The sequence below is a fragment of the Desmodus rotundus genome, chromosome 2 (assembly GCF_022682495.2).
Source record: "Desmodus rotundus isolate HL8 chromosome 2, HLdesRot8A.1, whole genome shotgun sequence".
NCBI lineage: Eukaryota > Metazoa > Chordata > Mammalia > Chiroptera > Phyllostomidae > Desmodus > Desmodus rotundus.
The window spans coordinates 182069250-182086292 of record NC_071388.1 but is presented as its reverse complement, the minus strand read 5'-3'; the positions used below and the strand labels follow the sequence as shown (position 1 = coordinate 182086292).

General features: G+C 38.8%; 1 protein-coding gene across 2 annotated transcripts in view; it reads right to left on the bottom strand.

Annotated features, from left to right (window-relative positions):
• CDK15 (cyclin dependent kinase 15) overlaps positions 1-17043 on the bottom strand; it is an 83342-nt gene that overhangs the window by 26650 nt on the left and 39649 nt on the right. For both annotated transcript variants that reach the window (XM_024564207.2, XM_024564205.4), the window contains exons 9-10: positions 13341-13434; positions 6745-6808 (exon numbers count right to left, since the gene is read on the bottom strand). In XM_024564207.2, coding sequence (XP_024419975.2) covers positions 6745-6808; positions 13341-13434 — 158 coding nt within the window. The remainder of the gene's footprint in view (positions 1-6744; positions 6809-13340; positions 13435-17043) is intronic.

Here is a 17043-nt window from a genome sequence, read left to right as displayed (position 1 = left end):
TAGTAACCCCCCAGGAGCTTTCAGCAGCGCTCCAGGGTACAACAGTAATGAACCCAGTCAGGGTTCATGGGTTCGGTGAATGCCAGTGGCTTCATTAGCTGGAGCAAGGAGTGGAGCTGGGGGGTGGCTGCTGGAGTCTCAAGTTAGGGACTCCGCTCACAGTACATTCCAGAAACATGTTGCCAAGCTCACAGATTCTAAAATCAACTCTGGGTAGAAGGACATAATCATTCAGAAATGTTTGGTAAGGTGTTCTTAGCTGGTCCCCAGTCTAGGTCATTGTTTTGTTACCAAATCATTATATTTGCACTTTGATGGTTGGCAGGTGATGTGGAATACTGCCTTGGAGTCCCACAGGTCTGGATATTCTGGCTGGAAACATACCACCCTAAGCCTCAGTTCTCTCATCTATAAAGTTGGGGTGAGAACACGGGCCTCAAATGACAGGCCTGTTGTGAATCAAGGTAGAATAATATATGTAAAGTGTCTAAGTTATCTGAACGCTCAATAACAATAGTTGTTATTACTCAGTAATAAGGTGAATAGTAACTTACATGTGCTTTCCTGGCAAAACAGGCAAAACAGGATTTTTAGAGTCCTAGAGGGTACAGTTGGAACTAGAACCCAGGTTCTCTGACTTCCAGTCACTGATTATTTCATTTAACAGATAATTAGTGATTATTAGGGGATATATATAAAATATTAAAGACACTGAAAGGGGTCAGGTTTGCTCTGCAGAAAACTTCAGCGCTCTTTCCATTATGCCATTTTTGTGTGTGTGGGGGGGGTAAAATCATCAATGATAACACTAATTCTATCCGTGATTTAGCAGCTCTTACTGGATACCCATTATGTAGCATATAGATAACAAGGGTCCTCCCAGGGAAGAGGCCTGCAACCATAGAGTGGGCAGGCATCTCACAAGAGTGCAAAGGTGGGGGGAGGAGTGGGGGGGGCAGAATAGAACCTTCACTAGCAGGAACTGCTTTAACAGGCCCTCACACTGACTTAGGTAGGAATTTGAAGACTGCAGGTCAGCTCTGAGGGTGTGTGAATTTAAGCAATGTTTAGGTCCAAGCAAGTGAAAGCAAAATTCAATTCTGGAGCTAGGAGGTGTGACTGGCATCTAGAAGGAAGCCAAGAATCTGAACCTTGGCAAGTCACTGAGCAGCTCACTAAACTTCCACCCTGAGTAAAAGACAGCATGACAACCAACTTTTGTTGAGCACCCACTAAAAGTTAGGCACCCTGTGTGGTAACTCATGTTAACCAGACTTAGTGTGGTGATCATTTCACAATATACACAAATCATTATGTTGTACGCCTGAAACAAATACAGTGTTGTATGTCAAGTATATCTAAAAACAAAAGTTAGGTACCGTGGCAAATGCAGGTTAGTAACTTCACTTATTTCTCATAACCGTGCTACAAAATGAGACACAGGGACATGACCTGGCTAACAAAACAAAAACAAGATCTGGCTGTGAATCAATCCATTGCCAATGTAGGAAATGCCTCTGTGGGGGCCTGGGAGAAAGCCTCAGTTCTTGGTGTAAAATTGTGGTACTTCCCCCCCCACCACTCCCATCCCCTCGCCTGCATGGACCCTGGTAGGCAGAAGTAAGAATTAGCAATTATGTATGTCCTGTGCTTGGCACATAGGGAACGCTTTTTCAAGGATTGGATTGTTCCCATTTTTCAGATTAGGGAACTAGGAAATAAGTAACTTCCACAAATGAGCCCAGGGAGTACAGGGGGAAGCTTGGACTTGCTGGTCCATGCAAGAGTTCATGCTCATAGTTAAAGCCTCTCTTATCAGTGCCTTTGCCCTTAGTTCATCCCACTGAAAAACTCCCTTGGCTAGTAGCTCATGTGACTGAGAGCTACTGACGCCAATCACAACAAAGACATGCGCAGAACCCTCTGAGTCCAAAGCACGGTAGCTCTTTGCCATCCCAACAGGGACAAGGATCATTTTGGATTTTAATCATCATCTGTTCCACAGCAGTATCAGTTGATGTGAAGCTCTTACACTGCGTTTCAGGTTAAAATAAAACATTCCTGGAGAAAGGCTAGATTGCTCCAGTAAAATGCAGTATGATGTCAGTAATCCTGTTAGAATATTTCTGTCCCTGTTATTTCTTGCTTCCACCTGGTGGTCAACAGTTGAAAAAGCAGGCATACTGAAAATGACTAGGCATGAGCATCCATTTGTCTATGCTTCATAGTCCATGTGAGTCTGGGACTCGGCAGGGCTGTTAGTACCGCTTTCCTGCCTTTTGATTTCCACTAAGTTCCTCCAGTGGAAAATCTTACCCTGTGCAGCGTTCCTTCCTGGGCCGAAAGAACCAGGATAATCCCGGATGCTTCCCTGCAGCTGAGCTCTTGTCACAAATCAGGCATGATTTTCAGCAGATATTTCTTTAAAAGTCTGAAGGCCTCTGTGGACTCTATTCCCTCCTCAATGGGAACAAGCATCAAAGAGTCAGGAATAAGATGCTTTGCACGCACATCAGGAACTAATTGCCAATTTGGCAAATGCATTGACTAATGTCATGCACTGTTATTTCTAAATCCTCTCCTGTCCTTGACCCCAGTATCTAGATGTAAACTTGGAACCATTAGTGGAGAAGGATAAAGTCTTCTGGTGCCTCAAATGGAATTGAGAGGGATTTAAACTCAGCGCTTTTGAGTGTGGTGAAATGAACCCAGCAGTACATTAATGCTAGGATTTGAGCTCACACAGCATGAGTGCTTTCAAAAACCGTGTTTAAGGAAGCAAACAGAGCCACGACAGACCCTTTGAGTGCAGCGAAAGAAGTTGGATGAAACAATCAATGACACATTAAAAACCACAACTGGGCTGCAATCGTGTGGGCAGAAAAAAAGTTTTTCTTTATCACAGGATCTTTGCATCTAATGAGACGGTGACTGGACAACCTCCAGAGGAGTAAGCCCTCTGTTTACTTTGGCTGAGAAATGTCTAAATATTTAGTTGAGTCTTTTAAAAGCCTTACATGATTCTGTAGCAAACCCGTCTCTAAGGTATGATCTTATTAGCTCTAGATTGCCATTGGAAAATCTATTTAGAAGAAATTTGGAAAAGAAAAGCCAGAAGAGATTGCCATTGAATGCACAAATGTCAACCTACTTTTCTCTCTCAAAATTAACTATTTTTAAGGTCCTTCAAATACTGAGTTTAGCACCAACACCTTGCTATTTAATACCTTATCTTAATTGACTTGAAATGATTCTCTACTTTTTATATATGCTATACTCCTGTTGGTGCCATTTGGACCTGAAGTGCTGGAAGCTCAAAAGGGAAGGGACTCTTGAGTGCATTTTCTTGGGGGCAGGGGAAAACCTAAGAGGCAAGGGAACTTTGTAAAAATGTCTGTGGGGTCCAGCCTTTAAATTCATGCTACTGTCTTGTATTAGCAGATTTTAGCCAAGAACAGTATCTAGTTTGCTCTATGCTTCTGGGAACCTCTGGCCCCACAGATATGGAGCTTTCACCTTTTCAGACTTTCTGGATAGAATCCCCTCTAGCATGTTGCCCTTTATTATTGCTTCCTGTGGACACTTATTAAGGATCACCAAAACTGCTCCCCTCCCCCACTGCAGGAGGCCTGCACAGCCCCAGCTCCCCGCCAGTTTGATTAATGTGTCTTGGCTAATTGTGTGAAAGATGGCAGTCCTTTAGCAAGTGTGACCAGCTTATTGTTCAGCCAATCACAGGCACCTCAGTTAGCATGTGAAAAGGGGGTGTGTTGCCAGGGGAGGGTGAGTGTTCTGGCGGCTGAGTCAAAGGAGGAGCATTTTGGGGGGTCACAGAGCAACACCCACTTCTTTGAGGGGATGTTACTATGCTCTACTAAACCTGTAAACCTCTTACTCAAAGGACTTTTATTTCTCCTCCCTCTTTTTTCAAGATCTTTTTTTCCCATGGTGCAAGCAGGCAAGACACTGGCTACTCTACAGATGGAGTTCACGTTCCAGGGTTTTTAATATTTCACTTTTATATTTCTGTTAGAGAATGATCCTGCTGAGAGTCTGGGAATCTGTGCTCGTCAGAACCCCCTCACTGACACTTGGATATATTGCTCTGAAAGCTATCCCAGGAGAAAAGATTAAAAAAAAAAAAGGAAAGAAAGAAAGAAAGCAAAAAAAGCCTACTTTTCAAAGCCTACTTCTTAATCTGCCCACATCAAAATAAGACAACTGGCCCTTTGAAGTAGAGGACACAGGCTTCCCAGCCAGCTTGCTTAAAATTGGGGGGTGGGCTGGTGGGCTGAAGAGAAGGAAGGAAGGAAGGAAAGGGAGAAAGAAAGAGAGAGAGGGAGGGGGAGAGAGAAAGAGAGAAAGAGAGAGAGAGAGAGAGACAGAGAGAGAGAGAGACCGGTCTTTAAAATTATACTTCTCTTACATTGCCCAGGTTTAATCAGGCACAACAGTCAGAATTAATGGCTAAAAAACCCTCAACCCCGCTCACCAGACGCATCTGTCCAGTAGGGTCAGGTTTTGTTTTGTTTTAACCTGTACAAAGACAGACTGTGTTGTCTTCCTAGACATATCCCAGATAAGGCCTGGGAATGGCACAGTGGGCACAGTTGGACACTGGATGATTCTCCCAAGTTCTAAGCTCTTCGGCTCCCTCAAAATTGCTCTACCAGCTGAATTCAAAGTTTGGGGTTCTTACTACTACTTAGAAGGAAAAGGAAAAGAAAAAGAATGGAAATCTCATCCAGAGTGGTGTTCACAGTTCTGCTCTTTGACATTTTTCTGGCTCCCATCCCCTCTTCTGTTCCCTCAATCATTGGAGTTCAAGGGTAGCAGCAGCAGCTCAGGGATGGGGGTGGGTGAGGAAGGTGGCTCAAAGAGACTTCTTGATTCACATAGGGGATGTTCCTGGAACACAGAGGTGGATGGACCTTTAAAAACATAGTCCTTATGATTGAGTTACCAATAGCACTGACCCCAGGCCCAAGATAAGCCGGGCTTATCTTAGAGAAAAGATAGTAGGCGCTTAAAATTTTTTGACTCATTTGAATTAAATTGAAGGCCTACTAGGAAAACAATGCAAAATACAAACCCTAGTGATGGTGTACCTGGAGATTTCTCTTCATAAATAAAAAATTTCACATTACTTTGACGACAGCAAAATGAAAAATGTAGCATATTTCTCGTGGGTTACCTTATTTAGTACAGAATCTGACAGGGGACCATTTTGGCCAAGTTTCTATCATTACTGTCCTCATCAAGGCATTCTGTACTAAGAGCCTATTTATTGCCTGGACCAACCCGAGACCCAAATGTTTTAAGTTTGGGGGATCAACATATGTTCACCATGGCAGTTTTGTGTTAAGAGTACCCAAATTGTTTTCTACAACCCATCCGTGACCCTAACCTTCTGCTTGCATCCACGTTAGAACACTGAGGGCCCCCATTTTCATGCGGAGAAGAGAGTATAGGCAGGGTAAGGAGAGGTAGGGGTATGGTGGAGAAGATGAAAGCCAGACTCTCCTAGAAACCATGGCAACAGGAGATAGGACCTATTGCAGACTGGATCAAGGTCTCCACAAGAAGCCTGTTCCTTTTTCTATTTCAGACCAAAGGGAAGCCCTGTGGCCAGATAGCAGCATTTTTCTCAGGTGCTGAACTAGCAAAATATTTAGAAATGGCAAATTATTTGTAAATGACCCTAAAGCCATTTGCCAATGCATATGATCATTCACAAAAGCTGAAATGACTTTACAGTTTGTCTTTAGCTTGCTATAAGGTTTCTATAATCATGGGTAGTTCAAGATACCTGATCCCTATATATAGCTGTTTGAGCAAAAATATTAGATGTTACAGAAGAAAAAAAGTCCCTAGTCTCCTATATATTTTGTTTTTTTCTTTAATCACTTTTTAATTTCCATATAGTTTCTTGCTCTCATGAAGCCCTTACAGGATAATGTCATACCAATGTTAGTAATGACAATTTGGGGGGAAAAACATTTTTAATAATGGGACAATGTAAGAATATAAAGACTAGAAAATGTTACTTGGGCTGTATTCATCTTCATCTTGTCCTTATCTGTGCATATCTAACTCTCCTTTAAGCCATTCTTGCTTTTCTAGCATCTGACACATCCCTTCATCCCTGTGTGTCTCCTCCCTTCTGTCTCAACATCCTTGATGTGAAGACTGGCTAATCTGTCCCCTCTGCCATGGCCTTGGGACCATTTCTCAAAGACTTCCCCCATGGGCAACATTTCTAAAACTTCCAAATCCACCCTAGGAGCCAGTCTTGGAGGACAAAATGTGACAGAAAATGACCAACTGGGTGAACTCTTATATAATCTAGAGATATCTTACCTGGCCTGTCTTGGGCCTAGCCTCGACTTCCCCTCTGTTGTCTTAGCATATAAATCAATGACAGTCATGGGCTCAAAAGTGACTATCTTTTGAGTTGTTTCCTTGAGCTATTCTGTATTTGGAATGGATGTGGAATCCACAGTAATAGTCATATCAAATTCTTGTTCAGTTTGCTACTTGTGTTTTACAGAGTTTGAGAACTAATCTAAACTCAACTACTCTTTCAGTGTCTTCCTCATAAAAAGATTAGTCAAGGAATATAAGACCTAAAATTTGTCTAGACCTATCTTTGCTGTTGAGTTAACAACAAAAGATCACACTGTATAGCTAAATCTCTCACACTGCTAATTCTTAGAGCATTCAGAAGTTCAAATCAAATATTACCTGGATTGTAGTTAGGTAGTTTGGAAACTCCAGGCCAGGTATCCTCCGTAGGGACTCCCAATACCTATATATAGCCAAAGAAGACAGAGAAGAATGAGGGGGTGATGAGGTGGATGGAGCAGGTATAGAGACCTGAAGGAAAGATCAGGGAGGAACAGGGAAGAATTAGATGAAGGTCACGTTATACCAGCTGATACATACAGGAAAGAAACTTTTCGTGTTCCCATATTTGTAGTTTTCATGGACAAAACTAGTATATTCCTATGATCCTATAATGGTTAATTTTATGTGTCAACTTGACTGGGCCAAGTGATTCCAAGAAAGCTGGTAAAATATTATTTCTGGGTATGTCTGTGAGGGTGTTCTGGGAAGAGATTAGCATTTGAATCGGTACACTAAATAGAGAGATCCGTCCTCACCATTATAGACAAGCATCAGCCAATCAACTGAGGGCCTGAATGGAACAAAATGGTGAAGGAAGGGCTAATTCTCTCTCTTCTTGAGTTAGGATGTCCATCTTCTCCTGGTCTGAGGGTCTTCAGAGTCTGGGATTTATCACCAGCAGCCCCCTCAGTTCTCAGGCCTTTGGCCTCAGACTGAATTACACCACTGGCTGTTCTGGCTCTCCAGTTTGCAAATGGCATATCTCAGCCTCCATAATCACGTGATCCAATTCCCACAATAAATGTCCTCTTAAATATCTCTATATATCCTATTGGTTTTGTTTCTCTGGAGAGTCCTAATATAGGTCCTTCGTCTGTCACTATCTCACTTGTTCTGAGACAAATTATACAACCTTGCTTAAAGTCATATCCTCATAATTAAATATCTATTGCATGACTAACATACAGTAGGATGCTATGTTGGGAGTTACTAGTGATGTCCTTTTGTCTTAACATCAGATATCTGCTGTTAAGGCCATTTATCTATCTATATATCTATATCTATATCTCCTGTTGTTTGTGTGTGTATAAGGGGATACACACACACACATATATATCCTTTTCTTTGTGCATATGTGTGTGTATATACACACACATACACACACACAAACAACAGGAGGCACTTGACAGTTTAAATTATGCCTTAGCATGGGCATTCAGCTGTTCCACAATGTGCTGAAATTAAAAAGGGTTCAGATTACAGACTTTTAGGCAGTGGAATGTTGGCTAAAAATGATCCCAAACCCAACTCTAGTCCTTTCTACCAAATTCATTGCATCTACTAGTTTTTTCTGTGGCCCAGCGGCTTGGAATGTGGCATTTGGTTTTTAACTGGTGCATAGTAATAGTAACAACATCATTGAATAAGATCTCATTTATACCCTGAATTGCCAAATTGAAGCTGTACTTTCTAATTAATAGGAAAACAGAAGTCTTTTGGAGTACAAAGTCAATACATTTCAGATTTTGGATGGTGCTGTTTCTGTGTGTTCCCTTGTAGGTATCACCTTTCCATTCTTTTAAGATAATCATAAAAGCCCAATGTCAGTTATATCTGGGAGCTAGAATAACATTGGTTTTGTTTATTGATTTTAGAGAGAAAGGAAGGGAGAGAGAGAGAGAAACATTGATGTGAGAAACATCAATCGGTTGCCTCCCATACATGGCCCCAACCATGAACCCGAAACCTAGGTATGTGCCCTGACCGGGAATTGAACCCACAAACTCTTGGTGTATGGCATAACGCCAGGGCTAGAATAATGTTGTTTTTATAGAATGTTAGTAAAATACTAGTAGCTTTTATTACACCACTGCAATATAATTCTTCTTAGAAGCATCTCTTGTACAAAGAGTCTAGAGAATCCATCTGTGAAACAGCAGTCCAAGGGTTATGGCAGGGAGTCAACTGGCCAACAACTGACTGCTGCTAATCAATGAGAAACACAGAATCTCAATACCCACCAGCTTGCCGACTAGGACTCTGGCTGAAAGGTATATTTTGTGGTGCCTGTTAAGCTTGTCCTCAAACAAAAGACACTGAAGTGCTACTCTCCCTCATACAATAATGATTAAAAAAATCATGCCACACAGTAAAATCTTCTTTCTTTGATCCATTCCCTAAACAAACTGAAAGTCTTGGTAAAAGCTTGTATGATTTTAAATGATGGCTTTTCCTATCAACCACCCTGAGCCTGAGGAACACTAAGAATCCTAGAATCCATTTTGAAAAACCAAATGGACTAATTCTTCTTTTGTAGAAATGGGCCAGAGGATGGGTAGCTAATTCCACTTTTTAAACCTACCATCTTATGTATTTGCACAGATGTGCATGTAAACGAGTGGGTGTGACTTACGTGTACCCATATGTCTTCTGTTGACTGGCAAAGTACAGTGAAAAGAAAGCAAAGATAACGAAGAGAAGAAAGCAATAAGAGAAATAAATAATGATCACATCCATATTTTTCTAAGGTACAAGTTACCAGAATTTGTTGGTTATTTTGCATTATGTTTAATGAAATCAACAAAATGGATGCCAATGACTTTTAAATATTATGCTAAAGGCTTTAAACTTGAGGTTTAAAAACTTCAAACAAAATTCAATACCCTTTATTTGGAAATCTGATGCTGAGTTTCTATTTGAAAGTTATTGAATTTGTTTTCCCTTTAGAAAATTACTAAATCTCTACCTCACTGTCTGGGAAACTGAAAACCAAAAATTGTTGATTTATGCCCTCCCTAAAGGCTCTTAAAAAGGCAGCTAGTGAGTGCTATATTTGAAAACACAGTGGGCTGCAGGGGCTGTTTTCTGCCTTTGTTGGAATGGAAACTGAAGGCATTTTGATTAATGGATTCAAGGTCTGCATAGTTTGTTTTACTCTGATTTTAGAACCACAGCTGGGATTATTTGTTAAAAAACACTTATTGAAAGAATTAGATTTCAGAAAGCAGTGACAGCTACTCGGATGTGAACACACACACACACACACACTTCAGAAAGATGTTAAAAGAAAACTTCAGGACTTCTCATTATGTCTTTATTCCTAAGAATGAGATTTCAAGATAAACATAGAGGAAAGGTGTGTTTAGAGGTGGGGAGGTTTAGAATGGACATGTTGCTTTCAAAGAAGCCATTCCTACCTCCAATATCATAGACTGGAAATAGATTTCCTATTTTCATTTGTGTAGACCACGTTTAGTAAAACACAAATTCAGGAACTATTTGTAATGTTTACAATTCTAACCTGCTTGAGATGTAGTAGTATTAAAGACAACACACTGCTGAGTGCGGTGACTTTCCACTTTGTCCTCAGAGTGTGAAAGTACAGGTGTGATAACAAAACTATGGTCCTCCTTCGACAGGACCAAGGGGAAATGAGATGCAATGAACCTGACCTCCTGGTTTCCACAAGGATGGCTAAGCAATATGGAACTATAGCCTTGATCAGTACAGGTCAAAAGTCAACAATGAACTAGGCAAGTTGACAGACATGAGAAAAAAACTACCTGGGGAGAGGGGGAATCACATAAACAGAGAAGAATATTATTTTAAATGATGGGAGCTACAATATTTTCTTTACACTTTGGTTTCATTTGTTTGTTTTTCTTTACACTTTCTTCAAAGAAGTCACAATGTCATGGAGTCAGAAAACCAAATACAGGTAGTCCCTGACTTAGTATGGTTTGACTTTCAATATTTTCAACTTACGATGGGTTTATCAGGAAGTAAGCTATCATAAGTTGAGGAGCATCTGTGACATTTAAGACACTGGAAATCCATGGACGTCACTTATGTGAATTGCTTTCCCTCATAACATAAAGTTACAGCTGGGTTCAGAATTCATGTCATCTGACTGCAGACCAGTGTTATTTCTAATATGTTTACTTGTTTTAAATTTGTAATGAGTTGCCATAAATGTCAAAATAAAGTCCCGTTGATTGATTGCAGTGGGATAAAGACAATGTAGAAATGAACATGGCTTTCTGGGCAAGAACTATTAGACTGATTTGTTAAGACATGTTTGTTTTTGCTGCATCACTCATGTTTTGGTACTTTATGTCCAGATTCAAGTTCAAATTCTTTCACTTAATGAATTACCTAAAACATCTTCAGATGGCCAGTGTCAATCAGCAAGGCTAGTCCTGGAAATTTGAACCAATTAACTAGAGAGCCATCAGTCCTGAGCCCATTCTTTCTGCTCTATGATTTCTAAGTGCTGTGCTAAATGCTTTTAAGAGCATGATTATTTAAAGATAGTATATAATATAAAAAATAAATTTACACATAACTTTTTAAAAGCATATTTTATTGATGCTTCTCCATTTCCTATACTATTTTTAACCTCCCTCTATTTTGTGCCTACCAATTATGCTTCTAATTCTCTGTACCTTCCCCCGCTCCATTCTCCCCCTCCCTCTCTCCACTGATTACCCTCCATGTGATCTCCTTTTCTGTGATTCTCTTCCTGTTCTAGTTGTTTGCTTGGTTTTTGGTTTTATTTTTTAGGTTTAGTTGTTGATAGCTGTAAGTTTGTTATCATTTTACTGTTCATATTTTTTATCATCTTTTTCTTAGATAAGTCCCTTTAACATTTCACATAATAAGGGTTTGGTGATGATGAACTCCTTTAACTTGACCTTATCTGGGAAGCACTTTAGCTGCTCTTCCATTCTAAATTATAGCTTTGCTGGATAGAGTAATCTTGGATGTAGGTCCTTGCCTTTCTTGACTTCAAATACTTCTTTCCCACCACTTCTTGCCTGCAAGCTTTCTTTTGAGAAATCAGCTGATAGCCTTATGGGCACTCCTTTGTAGGTAACTGTCTCCTTTTCTCTTGCTGCTTTTAAGATTCTCTCCTTATCTTTAATCTTGGGTAACTTAATAACGATGTGTCTGTCTTGGTGTGTTTCTCTTGAATCCAACTTCTTTGTGACTCTCTGAGCATTCCTGGACTTGCATTTCTAGTTTCTTCACCAGATTGAGGAAATTTTCCTTCATTATTTGTTCAAATGAGTTTTCAATTTCTTGCTCTTCTTCTTGTGGCATCCCTAAGATCTGGAGGTTGGAACATTTAAAGTTGTCCCAGAGGTTCCTAAGCCTCTCCTCATTTTTTTTGACTTCTTGTTTCTTCACTCTGTTCCAGTTGAATATTTATTTCTTCCTTTTGTTCTAAATCATTGATTTGAACCCCAGTTTCCTTCCCTTCACTATTGGTTCCCTGTATATTTCCCTTTATTTCCCTTTGTATAGCCTTCATTTCTTCCTTCATTTTGCGAACAAACTCAATTATTTCTGTGAGCATCCTGATTACCAGTGTTTTGAACTCTGCATCTGACAGGTTGTCTATTTCCTTGTCACTTAGTTTTTTTTCTGGAGTTTTGATCTGTTCTTTCACTTAGGCTGTATTTCTTTGTCTCAGTGCACCTGTTAAGTTGTAAGGGGTAGAGCCTTAGGTATTTGTGAGGGTAGGGCAACCCACTTTGCTGGGTTGTGGCGTTGTCTGGATGAAGGTTTCTTCTTTAACTCCTTGGTTGTCAGACTTCCATGCAGTTTGATTTTCTGGCACTTTTGGTTGTTTTTGTTTTTAAATTTGTTATCCTTCTTTTGGTTGTGTGAGGAAGCGAAGCATATCTACCTATGCCTCCATCTTTGCCAGATGTTGATATACACAAATGGCCTAACAAATATACCTTATTTCAATATTATAATTTATACTAATTATCTACATATACATCTTTTCATATATATATATATATATATACACACAATTTATGTTTGTTTCACATATATTTACTTATACGTCACTCTTTACTCCTCGACTGAATACTTGAAAGTGCAGCTGATTCATTTTTCTTATTCCTTTTTTTCCTTTTTTAATATATTTTATTGATTATGGTATTATAGTTGTCCCAATTTTCTCCCCTTGCCCCTCTCCACCCAGTACCCCCATTAAGACTCACATAAAGGTAAGGAAAACTCCTTAGGGAACATTGAGGAATAATCAATCGATACATTGATGTTTCTCTCCTTCTCCTTCTCCCTCCCTTCTCCTCTCTCTAATAATAAATAAGTAGATTCTTTAAAGTAAATGATTTTCTAACCACTATGCTATGCACCTAAAACGAATACAAAATAATATGGAATGTGAACTGTAGTTGAAAAATAAAATTTAAAAAATGGAACCACACACAAAGCACCTTGACATCTTAGGAATTTGGTTTAGGAGGGGCAGAATAAATACTGTATTTCTCTCACACTAACATGGTAAAGCCTTTGATTATTGAAGTTCTATGAAAATTTACTTTCTTGTCATCAGTTGACAAAGATCCAGGACCAAACATATAGTAGAATTAGAGCTGAGGGTGGCAAGACAGCAAAGTGCTTAAGCAGTAATGGCAGAAACTGCCCGGGAGACTGAGACAATAATGACAGGGAGCAGGTGGATTTGTGGAATGCTACAGGACAACAGGGGGGTTCCTGACCACTCATTCCCAGGGTGCTTATTATACCTGCAGCAAATACCACAGTCTCCACAACCTTACTACATAGCTTAATATCTCAAAGCAGATGGACTGCATCATCTGTCTCAAAGGCAAATTTGGCTTAAAGTTTGAAATGCAAGTGTTTCTTCTTCCAAAGAGAAATTCTTCTCTTACCTCCCAGATCTTCTCCAGCTGTTCAAAGACATTGGAAACCCCAGGAAACAAAGGTTGACCCTGGAACATTTCAATAAAGATGCAGCCCGCACCCCTAGCAAAAGAAATAAGAGTCAACCTGACAGTTTCAGAGAAACCATACCCGGAAAACAATTGCTAGCATTTCTCCTCCCAAAAAATATTTGGGGACAGTTAAATAGAGGCCACGTGCCATTAAAAGTCTTAGGCAAAATAAAAAGTCCCTTTGTCAACCAAAAATAAGAACAGCCTGCAGCTTTTTGTTACAATGGAATGCAACCAGCATTTAGGAACACAGTATATAGATAGCAAACATTTTAGCTCATTCAAGCTCATTAACTATCCATTTTATGAGGAGGGGAAAGTACTAAACCTCCAGACTGAATACTCTCCCAGAATCTAAGATGCCGTGATTGTAAGAGGCACCACTATTGTCTGTGCTATTAAGAAACAAAAAACCTGCAGGTAAAACTGTGACATGCTCAGAATGTTTCTTTAATTCTTATTGAAAGGGCTGTTATACATCTAATTAGACAGACTATTTTATCATATGTCATACTTGTGCATGCAAAACCTGGAACATTACGTGAAAGAAATTGACTTAGGTGCTCCTGAAACTTTTCCACATTCAGCATTTGACTCAGACTCTTTGATGTCTCGTGTTTATCCATGATATCGTCCTCTGTATCAGGAGTTTGATGACACAGCATGTCTTAAAATAACCCATTAAAGACCAAAGAGTCATGGGTGCTGGGCTCCTAAGCTGACCTTGCAATTACCCAGAGTCAGCCTGCTTTTGACTCCTGTTTAAAGAATGTTGCTAAACATGTCTGATTCACCCCCTTTCCACAACTGTTTGGTTCCTAAGGTTAAAAAAGAAAATAAAAATAAAAAAAAAAAACTCTTCTGTCTGCAAGAGTCTTTTAAGTCACTGAGACTCATTCTGCAAGTTTTGATGTTCACACACTTGCAACGGTAACTACAGTCAGAAGTGCAGCCTGGCTGATAGGTATTGTAAGATGCTACTGATTGTAAATTGCATGCTGATGTAAGATGCCCAAGAATGTGCATCTTAAAATATATGAAATAGGGTGACATGTTTTCCTTCCTATGTAGTCAAATAAGAGGGTAGTTCTTGAGAGGTAGTAAGAAGTAAGATTTATTTTGCCAATAATGCACATTTTTATTCTTATAAATCTTTTGAGAGATAAAATGGTTCAGGCGACAGACTACACTATTAGCCCCATACTCCAAAACTTTCACCCCAAATCCCTTTCACTAACACATAAATTTGCAAACTTCTTTAACCATCTTGACATGTTTTGTGTGGCATGATATAGAAGGATATATAAGTAGAAAATTTTATTATAAATCATCACATTATTAAAAACCCATATTAAATATGGTCTTATAATATTATTCATATGTATTTATCCCATATGATAAATTTTTGCTTTTTCCATGTGACTTTACACACATGCTATTTAAATTACTTTAAATTGACTGTGTTGGAGAAAGCAGATATCTTGATAAACAAGTTTAAGAGTAATTTTTATCTTGCATCTGGTTTAGAGACAGAAGATATATATATATTTTTTTAAATTAAAATTTAACTATTTTATTATATCTAAAGATACAGAAGCTGTTTTCATGAGCTAATATTTGGTTTGCATTTAAAATAATCAGCTGGCTTATTCATAGAATTATATATATATATGAATTATATATATATATATACACCATATATATGTATATGTATATATACACACATACATATACATACATATATACACACTACCAGACTGAGTTTTGTGGGCAGATTTTCCCCTCTCTAACAACAGGTTGTTTTTATCCCCAATTTTTGAAAAGCCACTTTGTATATAATTGCCACCATATTTACTTTTTATTGATTTTTCCTGTACAGGAGACATCTTAATATGTGATACAAGAATTTTGACCAGACAAATGTAACTTAAGAATCTGGTGAGTAGTATCTTGAGGTAAATTTTTAGAATTATTGTCATTTTAAACATTCTCATTAGCTTGTCTTTAAATATCCATAGTCTTTTTGCTTCTTGTCTTTACAGCAACAGATATAAAATGTATAAATTAAACAATATATGGAGAAGAATAAAAGTAATGAAAAGTTGTCAAATGGTTAAAAATCATCCTGGTTGCTGGCAATGGTCAACTGTGAGATAAACCAACTCAGAACCTGAGCTGGTGGGTATCGACAAGTCTCTGCCTACCGCCCCTCACGCTTCCTTTGTTTGTACTTCAAAGGCCTCAAACCATTTCATTTTGAAGTGAAAAAACTATATACACGTACACATATGTATGTATGTTTGTACATTAAACACATATGCAGTTGTTTTTTAACTGACATAAAATAGCAATGTACTGAGGTTTAAAGTCTTGAACCAATTCTCTCTCCAGTACCCTGACACCTTCCAGAAGCCTCAGGGTCCCACGAACTACTAGGAGGCCTGGGCATTTTAAACAAAGTTTAAAACCATAGTCCACTTTTTTCCCTCCCCTCGAAAATTTTTCATTGCTTATATGAGCATAAAAAACTTGTTGCCTTCTCATGCCTTTTCATACTAGTGGCTGTAGGGAAACACGAAGGAAGTCCTTTTGTTACCCAATTTCTTAGTGTCCTTTATCTTCTACTCCACTAGGACAGTGTAAAAAATTATGTAAAATACACTGGAGAAGGCTGGATATTAAGGCCATTATGCAGGTACTATAAAGTAATACAAGATGTTTGTGTTACAGAATAAAACACTAATATTTTTTTTAAATCCTTCATTTTCATTTATATGGTTGGTATCATATAGGCATTCTCTGGAGTCTTTCTTTTTGAAGTTTCACTTAAGAGCAGGTCAAAACCTTTCCCATCTAACAAATCTAGAGTCTAAGGTTCCGCATAGATAGTGTGTGCGCGTGCGCTGGCGTGCATACATGCCTGCATTTATAATACAAAATTCATAAATCAATTATATTTTAATACCTGGAATATCTTGAGTACCATAGATATCAATGCATTGGTAAGAAAGTTAGTCTGTGTACCTCAAGTTTGAAAGACAAAAGATATTTTCTAGGAAAAAGCGTTGCTCTTTCAAAAGTACACAATTCATCTTTCTATTTTTTTCATTTTTTTCCTCAGAACTGTTCTATTTTTTATTTGCTTTATAAACAAGTCATGTCATTTTTATATTCTTTTATTTGCTTCTTAAACAAGTTATGTGGCTATCACCTATTTTGCCCACCCCAGACTAGCCTTAAGCAAACATTTTAAATATTCTGAACATTGAAGTCCTTATAGCGAGCCAACTCCTATTTCCTTTTATTCCTGTTTTGTTCTTAAATCTTTATTCCTATGGCTCTCTTACCCTTCATATCTTTAGGCTTCTGAGAGGATTTCTGCTCTGTGGAGATACCCTTGAGGCAGCCCATGCAGATGAAGGGGAACTTCACACGCAAGGGAAAAAAGGACCCGATGGCCTCAAACAGTGAATCCTTCCAGAAAGGAGAGATGCACTGGGCCATTTTATTGCTCCAACTGGGGTTCTTCAGTTAAGTTAGAGGAAACAGTTTACACGTTTTCTGCTTTTTCTGACTCTCTTCTTAACCTTTTCTCTATTCTGAGCATGAACAAATTCTTCCACAAGAGAGAAAAAAAGAT